The sequence below is a fragment of the Lynx canadensis genome, chromosome A2 (assembly GCF_007474595.2).
Source record: "Lynx canadensis isolate LIC74 chromosome A2, mLynCan4.pri.v2, whole genome shotgun sequence".
NCBI lineage: Eukaryota > Metazoa > Chordata > Mammalia > Carnivora > Felidae > Lynx > Lynx canadensis.
Genome location: NC_044304.2, coordinates 29,817,093 through 29,838,344, shown reverse-complemented (window position 1 = coordinate 29,838,344; position 21,252 = coordinate 29,817,093). Strand labels below are relative to the sequence as shown.

The window sequence follows — 21,252 nt, the reverse complement described above, 5'->3', positions numbered from 1 at the left end:
TATATAATGACTTTTTTGTCTCTAGGTACTATTTTTGGATTCAAGTCTGTTTTGTTTGATGGAAGGATAGATCCTCCCCTTCCTTTGTATGCCATATTTTGTTTATTCAATCAGTGGTGGACATTTGGATTCTTTCCACTTTTTGGCTATTGTGAATAATGCTGCTGTGAATATTGATGTAACAAATTATGTGTTGAAGTAGTGAGGATTTTTTTTTCATTCTTTATTGCAAATCTATTAAGCTTACACAGTATCCAAATTAGTGGCAGTGAAAAACGTTCCTTCATTGGAAAACCTACCTCAAGATCTTTGAATGGGGGGACAAAGTCTTCTAGTCCTTTGTTTTCTTGCTTTGAGCAGATATTTTAGATGTTCATACTGTATTAGACCTTATTACCATCTAATATATTAGGTATTTTTCAAGTTTAAAAAAAATCTTATAATTACTTATTTCACTTACTTATTCTTACTATTTTTTAAATGTTTATTTATTTTTGAGACAGAGACAGAGCACGAGTAGGAGAGAGGCAGAGAGAGAGGATGACACAGAATCTGAAATAGGTTCCAGGCTGTGAGCTGTCAGCACAGAGCCTGACATGGGGCTCGAACCCATGAGCCATGGGATCATGACCTGAGCTGAAGTCTGATGCTTAACCGACTGAGCTACCTAGTTGCCCCGTATTTTATCTTATTTAAAGTAGGCTCTATGCCTAGTGTGGGGCCTGAACTCATGACCCTGAAATCAAGAGTAGCAAACTCCACCAACTGAGTCAGCCAGGTACCTGTTTGTGTTTTTTAATCACTACCTTCAATCCTCTTCACCCAGTGCCCCTCCAGAATGTAAATTATGTAAGGACATGGATTTAGAGGGCAGTTTTGTGTTCTGTATTTTTGGTGCTTAGAGCTGTGCCTGCTACACGATGGGCAGTCAGAAAGATCTGTTGGAATGAATGAATGATTATGTTTCATTGGGAAAGGAAAGAAGATAGAGCTGGATTAGACAAAGATATACTTGGAATTTTGTCCGTCTCTAATTTGACTGAATTGTCCCCAAAGCGGTAACAGGTAAAACATCAGAGACACTCATACATTGATAATCCAGACTTATTGGGGGGGGGGGAGGTCAAATTATGTATTTAGTTTAAAAAAAAAAAATTTATCATTTATTTATTTTTGGGCTTGGGTCCACGAACCATGAGATCATGATCTGAGCTGAAGTCAGACACTTAACCAACTGAGCCACCCAGGGGCCCCTTAGTTTTTCTAACAGTGGAGATTAAATGATCCAGCTGTCATCAAAAATACAGAAACAGGGGTGCCTGGGTGGCTCAGTTGGTTAAGCGTCCGACTTTGGCTCAGGTCATGATCTTGAGGGTTCGAGCCCTGTATTGGGCTCTGTGTTGACAGCGCGGAGCCTGGCGCCTGCTTCGGATTCTGTGTTTCTCCTTCTCTCTGCCTCTCCCCCACTCGTGTGTGTGTGTGTGTGTGTGTGTGCGCTCTCTCAAAAATAAAAACATTAAAAAAGTAATAAAAATTAAAAAAATACAAACTAAATCATCTTTCTAAATAAGAACACTCCATTGTTTCCTCTTAATGCCAGTATTTATTGATTTGTACTAGTCAATCTAGATACTGCTCTAGCCGAGTCTCAGTCTCTCTTTGAGACGCCACTTAGGTTTTTAAAATGGCAAGAACTCTGAAACATTAACTGTGAAGGTAGGGAACCCGGTCCTTTTTCTCTTGTAGGCAAGGAAACTCGACTCTGAGAGGTAAGATGATGTCCGGAAGTGTTTTTTTGCCTCTGTCTTTGTTTGAGTCACTTTCCTTGTCTTGGATTTTAGTAAGGATATAATCTCAGTTCCAGTTAGAAAAGGAGATCACAATGCCAGCCGTCAAATCCACATATCAATCCTCTCCTTAATTGCTGAAGTTTGACACGTCTCTGTGTTTGTCCCAGAAAACTCTAAATGTTCTTGTATTAGCCATAGGGAATTAAATTTCCTATGTAGACAAATTAACTTCTAAATTATAAGATAAACAAGTAAAACACAAGAAGTGGGCGTACTTCTTGCTTCAACTTAAAGCTTTCTCAAAGTAATTTCTCTTTGCCTTCTCCGTATTTTCCACAGATTGATCTCTCTCCCTCCCTCCCTCCTTCCCTCCTTCCCTCTTTTCCTTCCTTCCTCTGTTGGAACTCACTATATACTTCATACCTTCTCTAATGAGTAAATTTTTTAGTCAGAAACTTAAAAAAAGGCATCTTAGCATCCTAATCAAAGTAGAAGAGGTCAACTAGACTGTTAAAATGGAGAGTTTTTTAAGCCATGTAGCTATAATGTTTGGACAATTCTTGAAACGGGGAGGGTGGTAACTCTAGATTTAAAACTTTATTTTTAAAAAAAAAAGGCTTTAAACCAATTCACCTTTGTTTATTTAATAAAGACTAACAGAATAAGGAAGGAAAAGAATACATTTTGTGGATAAGCCAAATTCGTGGCCTTGTGCATTTAATTTTATACTCTAAAACCTACCTGACGGGGTTTAAAGCTTCCTACCTTACTCTTGTGATTGCAAACCCTGGCTTTTCATAGACTCCCCGCCCCCTGGCCTGTCTCCAGTTATTGTAGAAGTGAGAAAATGACCAACTCACTTTAATTCTGGTTCAAAAATAAGTATGTCCACATATCCATTGTATTTTTTTTTGTTGTTGATGGAAAAGGGATTGGAACAGACAAGACCAAATTGTGAAAAAAGTTAGATTATTATAGTCCTTCAAGTTTTCAGCCGACATGTGAAAGCACCTTGGACGTAACGCATAGGAAAAACTGTCCATTTGACCTCCCTTTCATTGGCACTGCTCCTGCTGCCCCCCGCCCCCCCTCCTGGGAAAGACCAGATGTCTGGTTTCTAGAGTGTTGGGCTTTTCCTTAGTCAAGTTTATTTTACCAAGCATGGAGAAAAACTGCAGCTCTTTCGGACCTTAGTATTTTATAGTTTAATAAATTCATCTACTAAAAGTCTTCCAGCATAAAATGAGTTTGAGTATTTATGCACCTCTGTGTTTGCAACAATCCAAGCAAGGCTGTGCGAAGAAAATCTTGAAATGACCTTTATTTTGAAAATCCCATTATTGTAAACAGACAAAAACCAAAATCCAAACCCCCAAATACCGAATTCATGTTTTTCATGAATAGTAGGTATGATGGAGTGAACGGTAAGGACGCTCAATCATAGCAGTGGTAGGGGGCGGGGGGAGTATGAGTAGATGACCTGTTTCCTTGTCTGATTCCTAGTGATAGCAAATACAAAATACACGTTAGATACGTATTTCTTCCCTCCTTACAGAAAACGGTACTTGGAAATTCCTATGTGAAGCTAATTTGCCATGAGGAATATAAAGCCCTTTAATGGGGTATCTAGGTCCCTATGGATATATTTTTTTTAAACATACACCATGTGGTGCAATCTGTTACAGTCTACAAGGAGAGAAGGGGAGGGAGTTCTGTGGGGGCCAGGAATAAAGTCATCTCTGGGAGTTTTTGAGGTATTCTCTAGTAACAGGGCAAATGATACAGCTAAAGCCTAGAAATGACATCCATCCCACTTCCCTAAGTGGTAACCCAGGGTATATTAAATATATGCTCTTTTTAGAAACTATTTAGCAAGTCAGTCAACTTAGGGGAGGAAAAAAACAACCTTTTCTGACATGGTTAAACTGCTATTCATTTTGTATTTTAATCGAACCTACTGGTGATTTAATTTACAGAACTCAAAGGAAGTGTGCACTCAAATATTTGAGGATGTTAACGTATCAACCACTGTTTAATTTTGGAATGTGCCTACTTGCTTGACACAATATTTTACTATCTCAACAAATGTTTAGCCTTTTTTTTCACTTGACTAAAGAGATATAAGTTTCACATCGCTTCATTCACCTTCTTATGTGCATATGCTGGGAAAGATTGGATGTTAAAAAAAAAAAAAAAACTTCCTCATGTTCCTTTCTACTACATCTAAATCTGTTTACCAATTCAAAGCTGCTAAAAAGCCGTGCATTCTCCTGCTAAATCAACTGGATGGCTAGAAACCAAACTGTGATGTAACAGGAAAAAAAAAAATTATCAATTTATTTTCATGTCAGAACATTCTTGAGAAGGTATAAATTGTTCTGGTCTCTATGCCAGTTTTCTTTTTTCTTCCTTTCTCTGTCTTCCTTTTTTAAAAAGGCTTTCAGCTTTTAAGCGGATACTTTTTATAGTTATATAACAGTTCTAATATTTTGTGACATTTTGTATTGTGACACTATAGATGAAATTGTCATCGGACTGACACTCTGTGCTGTTTATTCCTTAATTACAACTGTTAACACTGTAGAGAAGTATGTTAATCTGCCAGCGCATATTATGAAAACAACGTTATTGTTACCCACACCAACCACCCACTCAACAGGATATTTCCAAGATGGTAGTTTAAAGGAACTTATCAGCACAATGGACGTTTCAATATAGTGTTGTTGTTTTTTTTTTTTTTAGCTTATCCTATTTTCTTTTAAAAACACAAACCAGTTTGAAATTTAAATGCTTGAATGGCAATGAACGTATAGACTCCCCTTGCTAGCAGGAGCTGCCTCTATAATTAGAAAAACAAATTTTCTTGAGTGTTCAAGCAGTGGAAGACTGAGGAACCTCAAAGCTTTCTGACAGTTTCAGAAATAATGAAAATAGAAGGGAGAGGGAAGGGCAAGTTTAAAGATGAGAAGATGAGTTATCGACATTCACAGGGTTGGCAGTCCTTAAATAACCAAGTCAAAATCCAATAACCATTCTCAGCTCTAAGGGGACCTTTTTCAGAACCAAGTCTGAGCCTTCCTGAAACTGGCTACTTATCAAATGCTTGATGGTTTAGTTCTTTCCCCCGGAACTTTCAGAGGTTTGATTATCTATGAAGGACAAAATCCTATAAATCCATTCTCTAATAAATATTATATTGAAGCAGCTTAAGTGTCTCTATTTTTTCTACTTGTTAGAAGAAACTGTAATAATGGACCAACACCCACTTTGATCCTGTGCTGAACATGATCCCTGTAATAAAATAACCAAAATGATTCTAGAAAATGTAACATCAGAACAACCAGTATTTACTGTTTAGATGAGAATGGCTGTAAATGATTTTTTTTTTTCTTAAAATGAGACACACACATTTATTTAGCAACTTGTTTAATAAACAGTCCACCTTTCAGTATGAGCTTTTAACACTAACACTTCCATGGATTTGGCAGAAGGCAAATTCTTGACCTGGAACTACTAGTAGGTTTCAAAGTGACAACCTGAGACTCGTCAGCAGATTGTCAGATCCTGACCGTCATTGAGAAGGTAATGGGACACTGGGAACATACCCGATTCCTAAAGTTCCTGAAACGATCTGCATATTCTTTAATATTCAGCTGTACTAAACAGGTTCTTTTGAAAGAGCATGTGAAGGAGTTATCACTGCGCCTCATTTTGAGTGGTATTTTTCTGCTTCATTTTCATTTTCAACACCGATCGGATATGGTGCTCTTCCTAAAAGAAACTGTTCCCACTTGGGAATATATTCTTCTACTGATGCCCAGTAAAGAGTCTGGAAAAAAAAAAAAAAAAAAAAAAAAACAACATCCAAAAGTAAAAAAGCATATCAAGCAATTGAACTTGGCTCTTCATAATAGTCTAAATGTTTATTCACTGAAGTGTGTGTATGCGTGTACACACACACACATGCACACATAGACGTAGAATGCACTTCCTCTACAGAATATTTTATGTTAATTTTAGAAAGAAATCTGGCTACTTACTAGTGTTAATTTTCAAATTTCTCAGTAAAACCAGAGCCTGGCAGAATTACAGGTTTTAGGATTTTATTGTGATTTTACACGCCCTCTTGTGGCCAACCTTGTGATTATTACCAGTGGAATCATTTATGGCTACAGTCATTAAATGTTTTCGGTTACTGTTCCAAATCTCCTACCAAATGATTACGTGTACTGAAGTTATTACAATGAAATGATTAAACATGAACAACTGATTTATAGTTGGCCTAAAAAGATTGGACCTGCGATGAGCTCAGGAACTGAAATGTAACCAGTACAGGATTCAGGTGAATGGACTCCTTAATTGTAAGGGGAGAAACATTTAAAATATGCATCCATTATACCTTTTAGAAGAGCACTCGTTATGGTAAATTGTAATTTCTTCCCAATTTTTTTTATATTGAGAAAAAATAATATAATGTAACCACTTTTCATTTAAATGGCTTAGAAATTGAGATACTGTATTAATGACCTGCCTATAGCAAGTCTGTAAGCTACAGAGGCTCATGCAAAGATCACCATATAGTTTCTAGAAGCTTTGATGGTTTTTTGCATGACTGCTCTAACAAAGCCAAATAAAAGTAAACTACCAAAAATCTCTATCCTTGCAGGGCATTTTATAGGAGATTATCACTATGAATCTCATTTTGGGAAATTCAACCAAAGAATTCCATAGCATTAACAACACATAATGATCCACTCTGCACATTAACAAGGTACAGGAGTTCTGAAAGTTGAAAATGGTGAGCGGTTCTACATATCTATCTATCTATGCATGTGGTCTGAGAAGTAGCCTGAAACACTTAAAATAGAGGTCATCCTGCTGTGCAAGACTAGCTCAGAAAAATACCAACCATCGCCTGTGGTTGGGAGTTTCTCCACCATTCATGGCTGGATTAACCCCTATTGTGTGGGCCCCATATAGGCCAGAGCAAGGTATTGGAGAATTCAACAAAGAAAAAGACATGCCCAAGGCACAACTTTGTACCAGAGTTCTTTCTATCCTTGATCACTGCCTCTTCTTATTACTCTAGATGACACAGAAAATTGAAGGGCAAATTCTCATCCTTTAATTTTGAGTCTATTCACATCTCTGGTTAGGCAGCAAGCAAACTGTATTTGAAAAAGGTCATTAGGAATATAAAATTAAACTATTCTATATGGAGTAAATTTCCTTTCATCACAGATATATTCATATACCAAGTAGGATTTATTTTTGCCAACAATCTTCCCAATCTGTTCTTGAACTGAGCAAAATAAAACAGACAAAAGCCACACTATACTGCATGATAATATGCATTGAAATAGCATTGGTTGAAAATTGGTGAAGGGACTAAACTACTAACATTAGCCAACAGGAAAAGCACTTTGGTTAGGCATGCTGTCATCTTAAGATTTAGTGCATAGTGTCTCTCATGGTTTAACAGGGTAGTTGTTTCTAGATGAAAAGATATAGGATTTTAAGAAAATTTTCATGTGATAATTTTTTTTCTTAACATCAAGATACTTATCAGTCACCTACATACAAAGCACAGCACTGTGGACATGTAAGGATCAATCAGACATATCTTGTTTATTTTACTGAATAAGTCTGGGAAATACATACATAGAACCACAGTTAATTTACAACGTACTCATAACAGCATGGGGTCTCTTCTTATACTTTTGATCTTTAAGATTCTCACCTCAAGAGAAACCACCTCTGGTGATGGAATTGGGTGACTCCGGGTCTGTAGAGACTTTTCTGCTGCTTCTATATCCTGTGATAGGTATCAATGTTATAGAAACAAAATGTATTTACATAACACATACAAATGGCACCTGTAATAGCAACATCTATATCCCAAATCTCTCAACTCTTCTCTGGATATACAGTCTGAACTGAAGGAAGGTCATTGAGGTAGGAGGAGACTGATCACTGGCTAGGCAACCAGTTTCAGATCGAGAACAGAGCATTTCTTATCTTAAAATAAAAAGTGGGGGTAGTGTCGAGAGCACTTTCAAGGTCTTCCATTTCATTTAAAATAGTAAATGGCAATAATTCTTGAAAAATGGACTTTCTTATAAAACTGCTCAGGATACTACCTTAGCCCTAATACCATTCAAAACTGCCAGGTGGATAAAACGGTCAAATATTCCGACACTAAAAACAGATATTTTGTGTTTTTTTAAAAAATTTTCTTTTAACATTTATTTATTTTTGAGACAGAGACAGAGCATGAATGGGGGAGGGGCAGAGAGAGAGGGAGACACAATCCGAAGCAGGCTCCAGGCTCTGAGCCATCAGCCCAGAGCCCGAAGCGGGGCTCAAACTCACGGACGGCGAGATCGTGACCTGAGCCGAAGTCGGACGCTCAACCGACTGAGTCACCCAGGCGCCCCTAAAAACAGATATTTTGACACTGCACTAACCTTAAAAGTGAAATGTTCTGGGCCAGATCATGGAAGTGGTATATTAATGTCACACATTTCATTTGTTCGGTGTTCTTTTTATTTTATATTCATGCAAATTCTCCACATATTGAAAAGAAAGACCATGAGGCACCTCCGTACTTTGCAGCAAAAGCCTTTTCACTACACTCTAGATTTTTAGTACTAGATTTCTAGGGCAGTCTCGATGGCCAGCTTTACTGCTACGTTGTGCATCATTCATCTGATGGCTTTTAAGCACTGGGCTTTAATTTGTAGTTTAATTCGTGGATGTGTGCATTTGCTCTTGTGGTTGTAGAAACACAAGGGTAATTAATTACACTTAATTCATACTCTGGTAAAGATGTTACCTTGATATGTGGATGAAGTGTATGCCCAGAAATGTAGAACATTCCAAGTCGTTAGTGAAATGCTGAGCTCTGTTTCATGCTCCCCACATTGGCACCTATGTTGTCTTGTGCTTGCTTATGTTTGTCAAGTTCACAGAGGCCTTGGCTCAAGGCTGTGTAAATTTTGTCTCTCCTTTGAGCTTAGTGAGTTGATCGAAAAGAGAAAGTTCTCTGATCCATGTACAAGCATTGGAGCAATCCAAGTACAGGGCTGTTGGACAGACGGAGAGCGATGGAAAAGGGCGTGGGAGTGGGGTGTGAAGAATCCAATGCTGAACAGGAGAAAAGAGCGAGCAGATGGTAGCGGCGGGAGCAAGGAATGGGTGTGAAATGTAAAAGGGAAAAACAGGAAATTCCCTAAAGGGACTCCCCAAAGTTGCACAACCATTAATGCACCTGCTGTCTAGAAGAAGGTGATTTGAAGGGGAAAACCAGCAATTTAGGGATCAAAAGCCCATCTAATAGCCCTGTCTATTCCCCACCAGAAGTTTGTAGCTGAGACACATGCTAAAGAGCTTTTGATGCCGATGCTACACTGAATAGTGAAGATTAACTCTTCTGTGATTGCACTGAGATTGTACAAGGTCCTGGAACTGTTATAAATCAAACAAAAGAATCCTAACTCCATTTACACCATTATTAGAATAGTTATAAATTTACTGTTAGTGGTAGATCTAGGTGCCACTTGCACCTATACACAAGATTATAAACCTTTGCCTTAAAGACCAGAAAGTAAGGATATTGAATCTCTCTCCTAGAAGAGCAGATTTGCAATGAAAGAGTAGACATGAGCAGGGATCTGTGGCCTGGTAAGACAGGCCTGTTGTGAGTAACTTGACTGTCAGCTCCGAAGCATTTCGACAAGGGATTATCACCCTTCCAGAGAACTTCTTTCTCAAGTGAGATTTTACTTTCTTAGCTGTTTTGCTTACCTCTCTGCCTCCTACTTCTCTTTCTCCTTAGCTGGCTCCTTTTTTCTCTTCTTAATCTGAAGTGTGGGCTTTCTTAAGATTTGTGACATCTGTCCTCATCTTTTTACTTTTGCTCTCTCCAAGACTGCCTCTTATCTAGCTTCAGCTCTTAATGTAGAGGGACAGATAACTTATCTTCCTAGCCCTTATTCTTCAACCTAATAAAACAGTCCTCCTGACTGTACTGAATATACAATAGTGGGAGTTCTCCTCCCCCGGACACCGATGCTGCATCTTCTATCTTCAACTCTTCTTATTCCCTGACATTTAAAAATGCAAAGGTCCGTAGACTGATCCTTCAGGATGTCTCCTCTAGTTTGTCCATGCCATCCTGTGCTATGGCCTTATTATTACTTACTTGTTCAACAAATATGACTTGGACCCAGGCTTAGACTATGTCTCATTTCAACCTCATATGAAATTGATTAGTTTTGCTAAAATTACTACTTTAAATATGTCTTTACCTACTTAAAAAAAAAAAACATATCCACTACACAGAGGACAAAATATGAATTCCTCAGCCTGACTGAAAAATCTCTACCTTCTGTAGCAAGTTATATCATATTATTTTCAATGAAGAACCTTCTCTTTGACTATACACTGCGAGATGATAAGGACTATGTTTGCTACTACCTTTAAGCATCCGAGAATCTTATAAAGTGTGGGGCATGTACTAAACACTTAAATATTCACTACATAAATAAATGATTAAGGTGTCAAAAGTTTCCTGAGTATAAATGAAAAGCTTAAAAAAAAAAAGTACCCATGGGGGTTGGGGGGAGGAAGAAAAAAAGCAGGTGAAAAGAGGGTAGACTTACCTGACTAGACCTTTTTATCTTGTTTTTTACAGACCTGTCACTTGATACATATCATTGAAAAATTGATATAGTTACAGAACAAATGAAAAAGCAATCCCTAAAAGTTGAAAACAAAAGGAAACAAACCTGTTGTCTATTTGGTGGCATAGCCACATCAAGAAAAAGTACATCAGGTGGTCTTAGAACACGGTATTTTGACTGAACATCCATAGTGAGATGTACCCCAAGGACAAAAAGAATTGTAAAAAGTTTCTGACTGAGAGCCATAGACTGTAATCATACTGTTGCTGGTAGTGCTGTCTATATCACGGGATACAGTAAATGATTATGAGGTTGGTACTGGGAAATTACTTGCGAACTGAGATTTTTGGTTTGAGGGGGGAAAAAAGAGTTAAAGGTTGATGATTTTAAGTTAAAAGTCTTGGAATCATGTGATCGAGATGGAATTATTGATACGAGCTCTTGCTGACTTTTATCTTTTTTTTTTTTTTTCAATTTTATCTTTAAAAAAAGTTGTAAGAAACACCCGATCAAGGGCTCTAAATATACATTCCTATCAAAAGGATCCAGGGCTCCTTGGAGCAAAGTCCAATTCCAAATGCGTATGATTAACCTGATAGATATCATCGTACCAGAAAGAAAGTAAACTACCAAGGACTGTTAAGATCAGGTCAGAGGCATTCACGAGCTACCTTGGAGGTTTCCACTTGGTAAAAATGGGACAGTTGGAGCATCAGTGGGAATACAGATTGAACACTGCAGCCATATTTAAAAACACCAATTTGTCACTTTTGGAGGATACTAGAGAATCAACCTGTTATTTTTGAAAACTAAGTACAGAGAAAAGAATCAAGCACTCATCATGCTTGTTCCTATAGGAAATGTACTTCAGTATAACCAACTATCTGCTGAGGGCAGGTTCATCTTCTTGTAAATGATCAGTAATCGAATAAGAAGGAATAGAAGAATGCAAATATCACTTTTTGCAAGCCCTGATAAGCATATGTAGGCCACGATCACCAGTGACTGCTAACATTCCAGAAGGAGAGACAACCAGTCATTACAAAAGTGTTCTTCCCCCAAAACACTGAACCTGAATGTGATCAGGTCTCTAGAAATGCAGAGCATTAACATGTGGTTGCTGAGAATTTGAAATGTGACAAGTCTGAGTCAAGAAGCGCTGGAAATGTAAAATACACACTGAATTTTGAAGGCTCAGTAAGAAAAAAGAACAAGGTATGTACTAACTTTCAGGAGCAATATATTTGAAATATGAAAATTTTAATGTTTCATTTAATGTTTCTTTTAACCTTATTAAAAATGGTTACTAGGAAATTTTATAATACTTGCGTTATATTTCTGTTGCACAGCACAACTTCATCCTATCAATCTATGTCAATTATGGGGAATAGAGGAACATACTAAATGATACTTCAGCAATGTAATTAGTAATATCCAGATTGTGAGAAGCTCTATAGGAGAAATGAGCCAATTCCTTCAACAAAGAAATTCAAAGGGGGTCAGAAAAGAAAGGGGTGGGGCATAGGGAACTTCTAGAGATTAGAGAAACCTATCTGTCAATTACATACTGGATTTTATTTGGATCCTGATTCAAACAAATGTAAAACCATGTTGATAAGCTAATAAGGGAGGGACATCTGGGTGGCTCAGTCTGTCAAGGGTCTGACTTCTGGTTTCTGCTCAGGTTATCTCAGGGTCTGAGTTTCGAGCTCTTCATCAGGCTCTGCACTGACAGCAAGGAGCTTGCTTGGGATTCTCTCTCCCTCTCCCTCCTTCCTTGTTCGTGCTCTCTCTTTCTTTCTCAAAATAAATATGTAAACTTAAAAATATTTAAAAAGTTAATATGGGAGACGGGCATCTCAACTGAATATGTGAGGAATTGTCAATTTCTTAAGATGATCGTGGTATTGCGATTATACTTTGAAATAGCCCTTATCTTTGATAAACACTGAAATAGATGTACACCAAAGTGTTTATAGATGACACAATGGCATGCCTGAAGATTAGCTTCAAAATAATTTGAGGGGCGGGCTGGGGGGTGAAGGTGAGGAGTGTAGATGAAACAAGATTGGCTGTGTTTTGATAATTACTGAATCTGGGTGATAAGCACATGGAAGTTCATTCTTCGATTTCCTCTTCTACATAGGTTCGCAACTTTTCATAACAATTAAAAAACAAGTTTCCAGTATGGATGGTGGTGTAAACGTTACTCTATGGCAGTATTCAGCAGCCTCTATAAATGAGTTGACTCATGATCAGGAAAGGTAAACTGTGAGCACAAAAAGTCATGTACTGCGATTTCTTTCTTTTCCCCTCACTAGACCTGTCCCTCCCTCTCAACCCAGCAATGGATATGTCCCTATAAATCTATGCAGTGATGCCAGCTCTGGCTGGGCTGGGTCTAATCGTTTAATGTGCTCAAGGTGCAATTTCTGGGATTGCAAAAAGAAGATACTTAGGCATGAGATACAGGGTCACTGGTACAAGCAGCACTTAAGCATTTGTTAAATTCGCTCTTCACTGGATTTGGAGAAAGTGAGAAATGTGAGTAGGGAAGAGGAGAGATGGGGTCCTGTAAGTTATTGGCCATCCTGGGGGGGCAGCTGGTTCAAGGCTCTAACCGGCAGCCACCCCAAGAAGGCTTCTGGGATGCACCTTACAGGAAGCATCTGCCATATATCTAGTCTGCTGTAGCACACTCCTGTTCCTTCTCACCCTGGAATGTTTGTTCATTTTCTTCACAAGATGATGTTTGCTACCACAAAACTGACTTTTTGGGTTAAACAATTTTGTCACTGGTGGTGGGGGTAAGGAAGGAGGTGGAAAGAGATAACCTTTTACATCCTGGAAGTATTTATGGAAACAGAATTCTCTCTTCCAAATCGATTTTGTTCTTAAAAGGCAGATAAATTTCATTTTATTTCATTTCTGGAAACTAATAAGCTAACAATCCATTATCATTTATGATACTTACTGACTAAACCCTCAGTGTGAGTTTTCTTCTCTACGTAAACTCATGTTCATTCTTTTACTAATATGCTTGAACAGTTTGGGATTAGTCTTTTCATTATCATCCCATTTTAAAGACATTCTTTGATACTCTTGCTAATTTATTTTTCCAAATGCATTTAGAGAAATTTTGTTGGGTTTGATGTGAAATTTTTGTGGGGTTCTATTGAATGTAAAAATAACATTGTGGGGTGCCTGGGTTGCTCAGTCGGTTAAGCCTCTGACTTTAGCTCAGGTTGTGATTTCACAGTTTATGAATTCGAGCCCTACATCGGGCTCACTGCTGTCAGTGAGGAGCCCGCTTCAGATCTTCTGTCCCCTCACTGTCTCTGCCCCTCCCCCACTGATGCTCCCTCTCTCTCCCTCTCTCAATAATAAACCTTAAAAAACATAACTTTGTGACAACTGGTGTTATAAAAATAATAGTTAAAAAATAATAGTTTTCCCATCAGGATTAAGGCATATGTCTCCATTTAAATTTTCTCTTGAATCTCCCATTGAAATGTAGTAATTGTAACAGTCATTTATGTCCCTTGTTAAGAGCATTCCCAAGTATTTTATAATTTCATTGCTAATGTGAATGTGATCTCCTATTTTCCAAGTATATCTATAGGATTGTTACTGATATTTTTATGTTTACTTTCTATCCATTAATTTTACTCAACTAATACTAGTTTGAAAACAACTTTGGCTTGTCTACATATACAGCCATATCGTTTAAAAATACTAGTGTTATATCTTCCTTTCCAAAAATCAAGGCTTACTCCCTGTTATTTGGATGCTCTGACCAATATAAGAAACACTTAGGTCAAATAATGGATGCTGATAGAGCTCATCCTTATATTGTTATTAGTGTCTATACAAGAATGCTTCCAAGTTTTAGTGGAACCATTTTTAAAGTGTATTCTGGTCTTAAGTACATAATGTGATGTAACTGAAACTGTTCTTGACCAGGGGTATTAGGAGTAGTTAGTTACTTTATGGTTTCCTCAGCTCTAAATTAAGGCAATAGCAGTGGTCAGTGGTTTTCACCATTCCTTAGAGTGACAATAGAGCTGACAAGGAAGGGCAAAATGGGTGGGGCTTTAGGCCAAAGCAGGTCCATTTTTACTTTAATCTTGAAGAAAAGTTTTTATGCTAAAAAAAAAAAGTATAACCTTCAATGAGAAGTGAATCTATATGCTTTTAAAAGTTGCTCCCAACTGAATATTCTGTAATCAAGTCTTATTTATGTCACTTGCACAATAATCTCTTTACAGAGTTTCAAACAAAATAATAAGAGGGAAAGCAGGATAAAAAAATTGCATATACAAATATTTAAAGTATGTTTTAAAAAAAAGTGAAGAGACTGCATGTCTAACAGCAAACACACTGTATCTGTTTATGAAAAGACTGACAGGAAAAATACAAAAAAATACTAATTTCTAGCTGGGTGGGGTGATATGGAAAAAAAGCTATTTCAGGGGCTCTGAGTGGCTCAGTCAGTTAAGCATTTGACTCTTGACTTTGGCTCAGGTCATGATCTCATAGTTCATGGGATCGAGCCCCTCATTGGGCTCTGTGCTGACAGTGCAGAGACTGCTTGGGATTCATTCTCTCTCTCTCTCTCTCTCTCTCTCCCCCCCCCCCCTTTGTCTGCCCTCCCCTGCTCATGCTCTCTCTTTCAAAATAAAGATTAAAAAAACAATAACAACAACTATGCTAGCTCATCTTCTTTACGCTTTCAAGTTTATTACAGTGAGAATATATTTTATTATCGGGGGGAGAAAAACCATACCAAAAGACTATGAAACTAGGTTCATTATCTTCCTTCTGGATAGGACAATGATTTCTTAGCTATTCTTCTTTAATCTAAGCTCTCCATTCTTCAAATCACATTACATCGGAATAGGAGATGAATCTTTTCTTAAATACCCATATGTTTCTTATGTAAGTCTCTAGTTTTCTTTTGCTCAAACATGTCTAGTACTGTATTATCCCTATATATCAAGTCTCAGATTCTTCAGTTGGGTCTCACAAAATCTATCCAACCTTGCTTCCTGTGGCTTTACGAGGTAGTTAGCTCAGGGTCCTGTGAACATTAATCGGGCTATTCATTCTTCTGGGCTTGGTTCTTCTGTAAGAATGCAGTGGAATACCTTACCTTGTGCCTATTCAAACACCGTTCCAGCTTAGCTTCAACTGTCAGACTTGTTAGAACATTTTAGCTTTTGATGAGTTTTTATACTTAGTCCCGCAGTGCTGAGGATTCCACGTAACTGAATGTTTGATCTCCTAAGGTCTCCTATTTTGTGTGTGACAACCTCAACCTTAGGTTATCAGTTAAGCCTATGAGCTACTGGATGTAAAGAACTCTGAATTCTTTTGTTGACTCCACCTTCTGCTGAGAACTAGCTTAGTAGCAAGGACTCCGGGCATTCACCAAATACTTGCTCACTAAAAGGAAGACAAACTTGAAAAATCCGAATAACACCTGTACTTGTTGCAGGTAGGTAGCAGTCAAGCCTTCAAGCCTTCTAATTTAGTTTTTCTGAATTTTCACAGCAAATTCCAGATTATCCTATATATTTCCATTTAAAAATAAATATTGCAAACACCATTGGGCAAGTAAGACATATGGCAACATAGAATGCTTTGGTAGCACTATGGCTGTGACTTAAATTACTGTGGATCAAACTGCCAGAAGCTGAGAAGATAACTGAATTTCCCTCTTCCTTTATCCTCTAGTGACTACAGAAGATAACTATATCATGCCTATCGATGAAAATATTTAACAATAAAAAACTGAAAACACTGCTTTATAACTTAAATAATATAGCCTTACTACCAAATGTTTTAGTCATAGGATCTCTTGGAAGCTTGAATGGAAGCAAACTTTAGGGTTTTAATTATGGATGAAGCCATACAATTCTGGAAGCAAAGTGTAGCAAGCAGCCAAAAATGTTACACATATGATTTTACTCCAAATGGGCACATTGGCCAAATGGTGAGGCCCTGCGCAATCACATACTTTGACCACCTCCTCCATCACTATCAAGAGAGATCTGGGAAATCTGTTATCTGTTAGATATGAATTCTGTGTGTTGACTGTGGCCCCAATAGGGCAAAATCAAATTGTTCTCGTTTTTATGAGGATAGTTTTGAGTTGGATCTAAAAACATTATAGGTACTTCATGGGGTTTTAGAATCTCCCGATAAATAAAAGAAGATAGAGAGCTGTATCTTATATTTATTACGTCTTGCACAAAGGTGACCTTTAAATTCGTTTCGTGGGCACTGATTTTTCTGGTTGATTAAAAACACTTAGCTTAAGCAAACTTCCATTTTTTTTTTTTCATTAAAAAAATGAGAATCCATATGCAACTTATCTAACATGGGTTTAAAAACTAGATGGTACTTCGTTAATTTTATTCAAAACAAATTATATACATCAAAATTATGAAATTCACTTAAAACCTTTTTTGCATAGGTGAGAGAAGATATCTAAAATCAATGAAACTTACCTTTAAAAGACTAAGGTTCCTTTTAAGAGCAGTTTGAGCTGCTTGTATCTGAGATGCCTTTTCCTTGTTTTCATCTAGAAATTTATTCTCCATTTGTTGAAGTAACATTAATCGTTGTGATACTCTAGAAAAAAGGAAGATTATATAAAGTTTTTTTTTTAAGGGAACATTTTAGCTTGTTCAATATGGAAGTACATTTCTTAATTACACCTCAATTCAAGTTCAACGTATTTTGAAAGCCAACTACTATGTCAATTATTAAGACAGTAGAAAATTAAGATAGTTCAGAAAGTCTTAAATATGGGTAAAATTATTTTCATTAACATATCTACTGTAAGTACATGCTTCTGGTTTTTTTTTTTTTTTGTTTTTTTTTTTTTTTTTTTTTTGCCTCTATGGTCTTTGCAATTATTTTAGAGTGTTAAAACATGTTTTAATTTTTTGGTGAAAATGCAAACTGTAATACATATCCCTTTGTACACATACTTATATATACCTCCCCACACACATACATTGATATAACTTGCTATACGAAACCTTCTGCTTAACACTTCAATACCCCTGAATCTCATGTTACACATTTAGAATTGCGCTAAACTTCCATATGTTTGAAGAAGCAATAAAAATATTTTTTTCCTCTTTTTCCAAGAGAAAGATGATGGTTCCATATATGAGTGAGAGGCTGTGTGTATGTATGCATACTCACAGCAAGGTGAAACAGTAATTGAAGAAAGATGTAAAAAGTTGTAAGTAAATTATCAAACTGCTTTGTTTTATATATTTTAAAAGCATCTCATTGGTCAAGTCATCATTTTACAAGTTTTTTTGCCCTCTTAAATGATTAATTAAAAAAATGTCAGATGATAAAAAATACATGAGGGTAGAATTAAAATTGAGTAATTTGAACATTTTTTATAAGGAAAATACCTTAGAAAGCCAAGGAAGGGGGCCTGGTAATGAACTGAAGAAAAGAAATTAATTAAAGAAAACATGAGAGCCCACAGAAAGAGGTGGAGATGGTTGATATCAATATAAGTACTGGACTGGTTATATAATTTGTAAGGCCTAATGCAAAATGAAAATATGGGGCTCCTTTAAAAAAAAAAGTATTACACGTTTGAAGACAGCAACATTAGACCATTAAACCAAGCCTGCTATGGGTAAGAGGTTTAGAGAAGTCCATTAAATACCAGTGAGGAACCTAGAAAGGTGAGAAGGGTAAATTTATCTAGGTAATAGCAAAGCAAAGTAAAAAGAACATAAATAACCCCTTTAATCTTTATTATTCTTAAGAGACAGTGACGTTCCCTAATACCAAATCTCTCAAGTGTTAGAAAATTGAAATGACACATTTTCAGATTTTTAAGTCTGTTCACACAATATTTCACTAAGAAAGCCAGCACAATGTATTCATTTAGATAAGCCTTTAAAAAAAAAAAAAAAAACCTTACATTTCTTCATGTCTTTTAGAAAGGCGAATTTCTTGAGCAAGCAACGAAGTCATCCTTAGTCAAAGCTGCCTTATCAGCTTTCTGCTAAATAATAAAAACATGTACAGTTACTTCTACTACATATCCTCAGCTTTTCAAGAGTTGATGGTTTTATTACCTCAACCCATTGATTCAGAATTGAAAAATAAAAATTGAGATATAATGCATAAAATGAGAGAATGCACTTAAAACCATTTTTATTTACGATGCGCAGCGTTTCATATGCCAGGTGCATCCCCAAACACCATGAATCAGGTAAACTAAACATTTCACATTTCTTCCTCTTATTTCCTCACACTTTAACCTTAATCTGAATTGAAAACAAACAAGCAGCTGGTACTAAGACTAGTAAACATTTTATTGAATCAACAGAAAGAAAAAAAAAATCCACTCTGTAAAATTCAACACAGGAACACCATCTCTCATGCATGTGCATACACACATAGAAAGGCAAACAAGTATGAGAACCAACTGGAAACTCATGGTCTTTCTTTTATTGGAAGACTGCCCAGTTCTACCATCTCTTTTCCAAATAAGAAAGTATTTTTCATGTGTAACTGCGGTGGAAAAGCACAATTGTTCCCTTCACTGTACCCTGCGTGCTCAGGAGTCCTGTTTGGGGAGTTTGGGAAAGCCCATTTTAATGGCACATGAGCAAGCTCACCTTGACTGAAGAGCCTGGATCAATACTGATAAAAGATCAAGTGCAGTACTTTGAAGGCTGGGAGCCTGAAGGCAAATCATCTGGCTGGGTCAAAAGCCAAAGGTGACTGTCCTAAGGGAGAAAAAAAACAGGAATGAAATTCTTTCCTTGGGCGAAGCACTGGCTTTCCTAAATTTTATGAATTAAATACTGTCGCTAATCTCGGAGTGTCCAGCGCTGACAGACTGAGCTCTTCCTTCTGTGTACATGCATGGAGGTGTAGGGCCCTGAGCCCAGCCAAGGAAACACTGCCCTGCCCTCATCGGGTTTCCTTCTAAAGGAACCGCTGTGTTTTGCTCAGCACCGCGGACAGCAACCTCTCCAGGCCCGCCCGCAAGGATCTAGTTACAGATACGTTCCTCTAAGATCACTGCAGGCCACTCCTCGCCGCATTCCTCCCACTTTCCATTGCAGCGTCAAGGAAATCCCGGAAAGTTAGTCCATGGTAACTTCTCTTCCGTAAGCCCGCCATCAGCACTCCAGGCAAACCCCAAGATAAATACTGCCTTTCGAACCGAAGATCCCCATGGTCTGAGAGTCCTCAATCCTCCGACCACTCCAACTCCTGCTCAGGACTCAACGACCTTTCCTCATCACCCCAGCCCTTCCCCGTTAACAACATTCTCCCCCCACCCGCCGGCCCTGCGGACACCTGCGCCGTTCTCGGACAGTCAGGGCCCCCACCCGCGGCCTGTAACGCCGTGGGACTCCACTCACTTAGCCGCGCTTAGACCTTTTCCGTAAAGGCGTCTGCTACAGTGCGGACGCTGGGTCCCAGCACAGGCCTGGGCGTGGTCACGCCGCCATGATTGCGCACGCGCAACGAGGTGGCGTAATCACGTTGCTATAAAAGGCGGACCTCTGGCGCGGGAGTTTTCCCAAAACGGTAGCTGCGAGCCTTGCGAAAGCGTTTGGCGGTAGCTCAATTTCAAGGCCTTTTAAAATGAGACCTGTATCCGTTCAAAAGGCTTCAGAGAGGGAAGCTAGAAAGTCACGGAGTATGGAAATGGGGAAGCCCTCTTCAAGGTACTCCAAAGGGATTGAATGGTCTTTACAGTGAGTAAAAGCACTTTAATTCAAAGAGCTTCACCCTGGTGTTCCGTTGCTGAGCGGGGGAGCGGAGCCCCTGTTCGCACCCACTAGGGAAAGTAACATTAATCGGTGACGTTTTGAGGGGTCTGCATGCGGGTCGCGGTGTTATGTGGATTATCTCGGCCCTTTCCCGCAATGCTGGCTTGGGTAGGTCCCACTGTCCTCATTTAACAGAGGAGTAGACAAGCTTGGCCATTTATTTAGGTTGTAGTTTGAAGCCCGCAGAGGTTTAATGAAATTTCCCATGGCCCTCAGGACCCCGCACTTAGAAATAATCCTTTTGTGCTGTGAAGCGCATTCTTAAACCTTTTTATTTTCCCTTTGAAATAAGTTGGTGAGACACGACGTACCATTCCTTAGTTTCAGAGGTAGAAACTGAGGTTCAAGAGAGGTAAAGTTGTTTTCTTCCTAAAGTTACTGAATTGGTCAAGGGCGAAGTGCCAGACTGTAGTCCCGGTGTCTCGTATTTTTTTCTTCCCAGAATATCTCCATGAAACTCCGCTGATGCTTCGGGACTATGGCGCTTTATGGTTCCTTTGCTTGGAAAACCCATTCCTTAGAAACTCACGTAGACTCAGTTTCTTATCTTTTAATGCTGCCTCCTCAAAGAACCATTCCCCTGGACCTCCAATATAAGAGGAGTTCCATTTCTTCTTTGTCCTCCTCCTGCTGTATTTCTCTCCAGAACACAAGACTGTACCACTGTTCTTCACCTTAAGAACAGGTATTTTTGATTCTTATTTGCTGCTGTATCCTCAGCAACTAAAATGGCCTTGAAATAATCCGGGATTGATTTTGCATCATAATTTGAGAGCTCTTGTCTTCAGTTGATAGGACCTTCGATTTAGCTGTCCCATAGCCTTCCTTAGTAAACATGAAAAATAGACCTTTGAATGGCCCTTTGTTCTAGGAATGAAATAGAGCTTTTGCATGGGTACAAGGCATTCTTACCTTTTATGTAAATTTACAAGTAAGAATTTT

The 21,252-nt window shown here is 38.1% G+C and overlaps 1 protein-coding gene across 3 annotated transcripts; it reads right to left on the bottom strand.

Moving 5' to 3' along the window:
- Nucleotides 1-4,562: 4,562 nt before the first annotated feature.
- CA2H3orf14 (chromosome A2 C3orf14 homolog) lies at nucleotides 4,563-19,977 on the bottom strand. 3 transcript variants are annotated; one of them, XM_030307148.1, is made up of 6 exons: nucleotides 19,897-19,977; nucleotides 19,141-19,251; nucleotides 18,438-18,518; nucleotides 16,987-17,110; nucleotides 7,531-7,605; nucleotides 4,563-5,619 (listed from the first exon to the last, which is right to left on the bottom strand). In XM_030307148.1, the coding sequence occupies exons 3-6, from the start codon at nucleotides 18,488-18,490 to the stop codon at nucleotides 5,497-5,499; spliced, it is 375 nt and encodes a 124-aa protein (XP_030163008.1). In that variant the 5' UTR covers nucleotides 18,491-18,518; nucleotides 19,141-19,251; nucleotides 19,897-19,977; the 3' UTR covers nucleotides 4,563-5,496. The 3 variants fall into 3 exon arrangements, with proteins under 3 accessions (XP_030163008.1, XP_030163007.1, XP_030163009.1); XM_030307147.1 differs by having other exon boundaries at nucleotides 4,564-5,619; nucleotides 18,438-18,521; XM_030307149.1 differs by lacking the exon at nucleotides 19,897-19,977 and adding an exon at nucleotides 19,832-19,894 and having other exon boundaries at nucleotides 4,564-5,619; nucleotides 18,438-18,521.
- Between the last annotated feature and the right edge of the window lie 1,275 nt (nucleotides 19,978-21,252).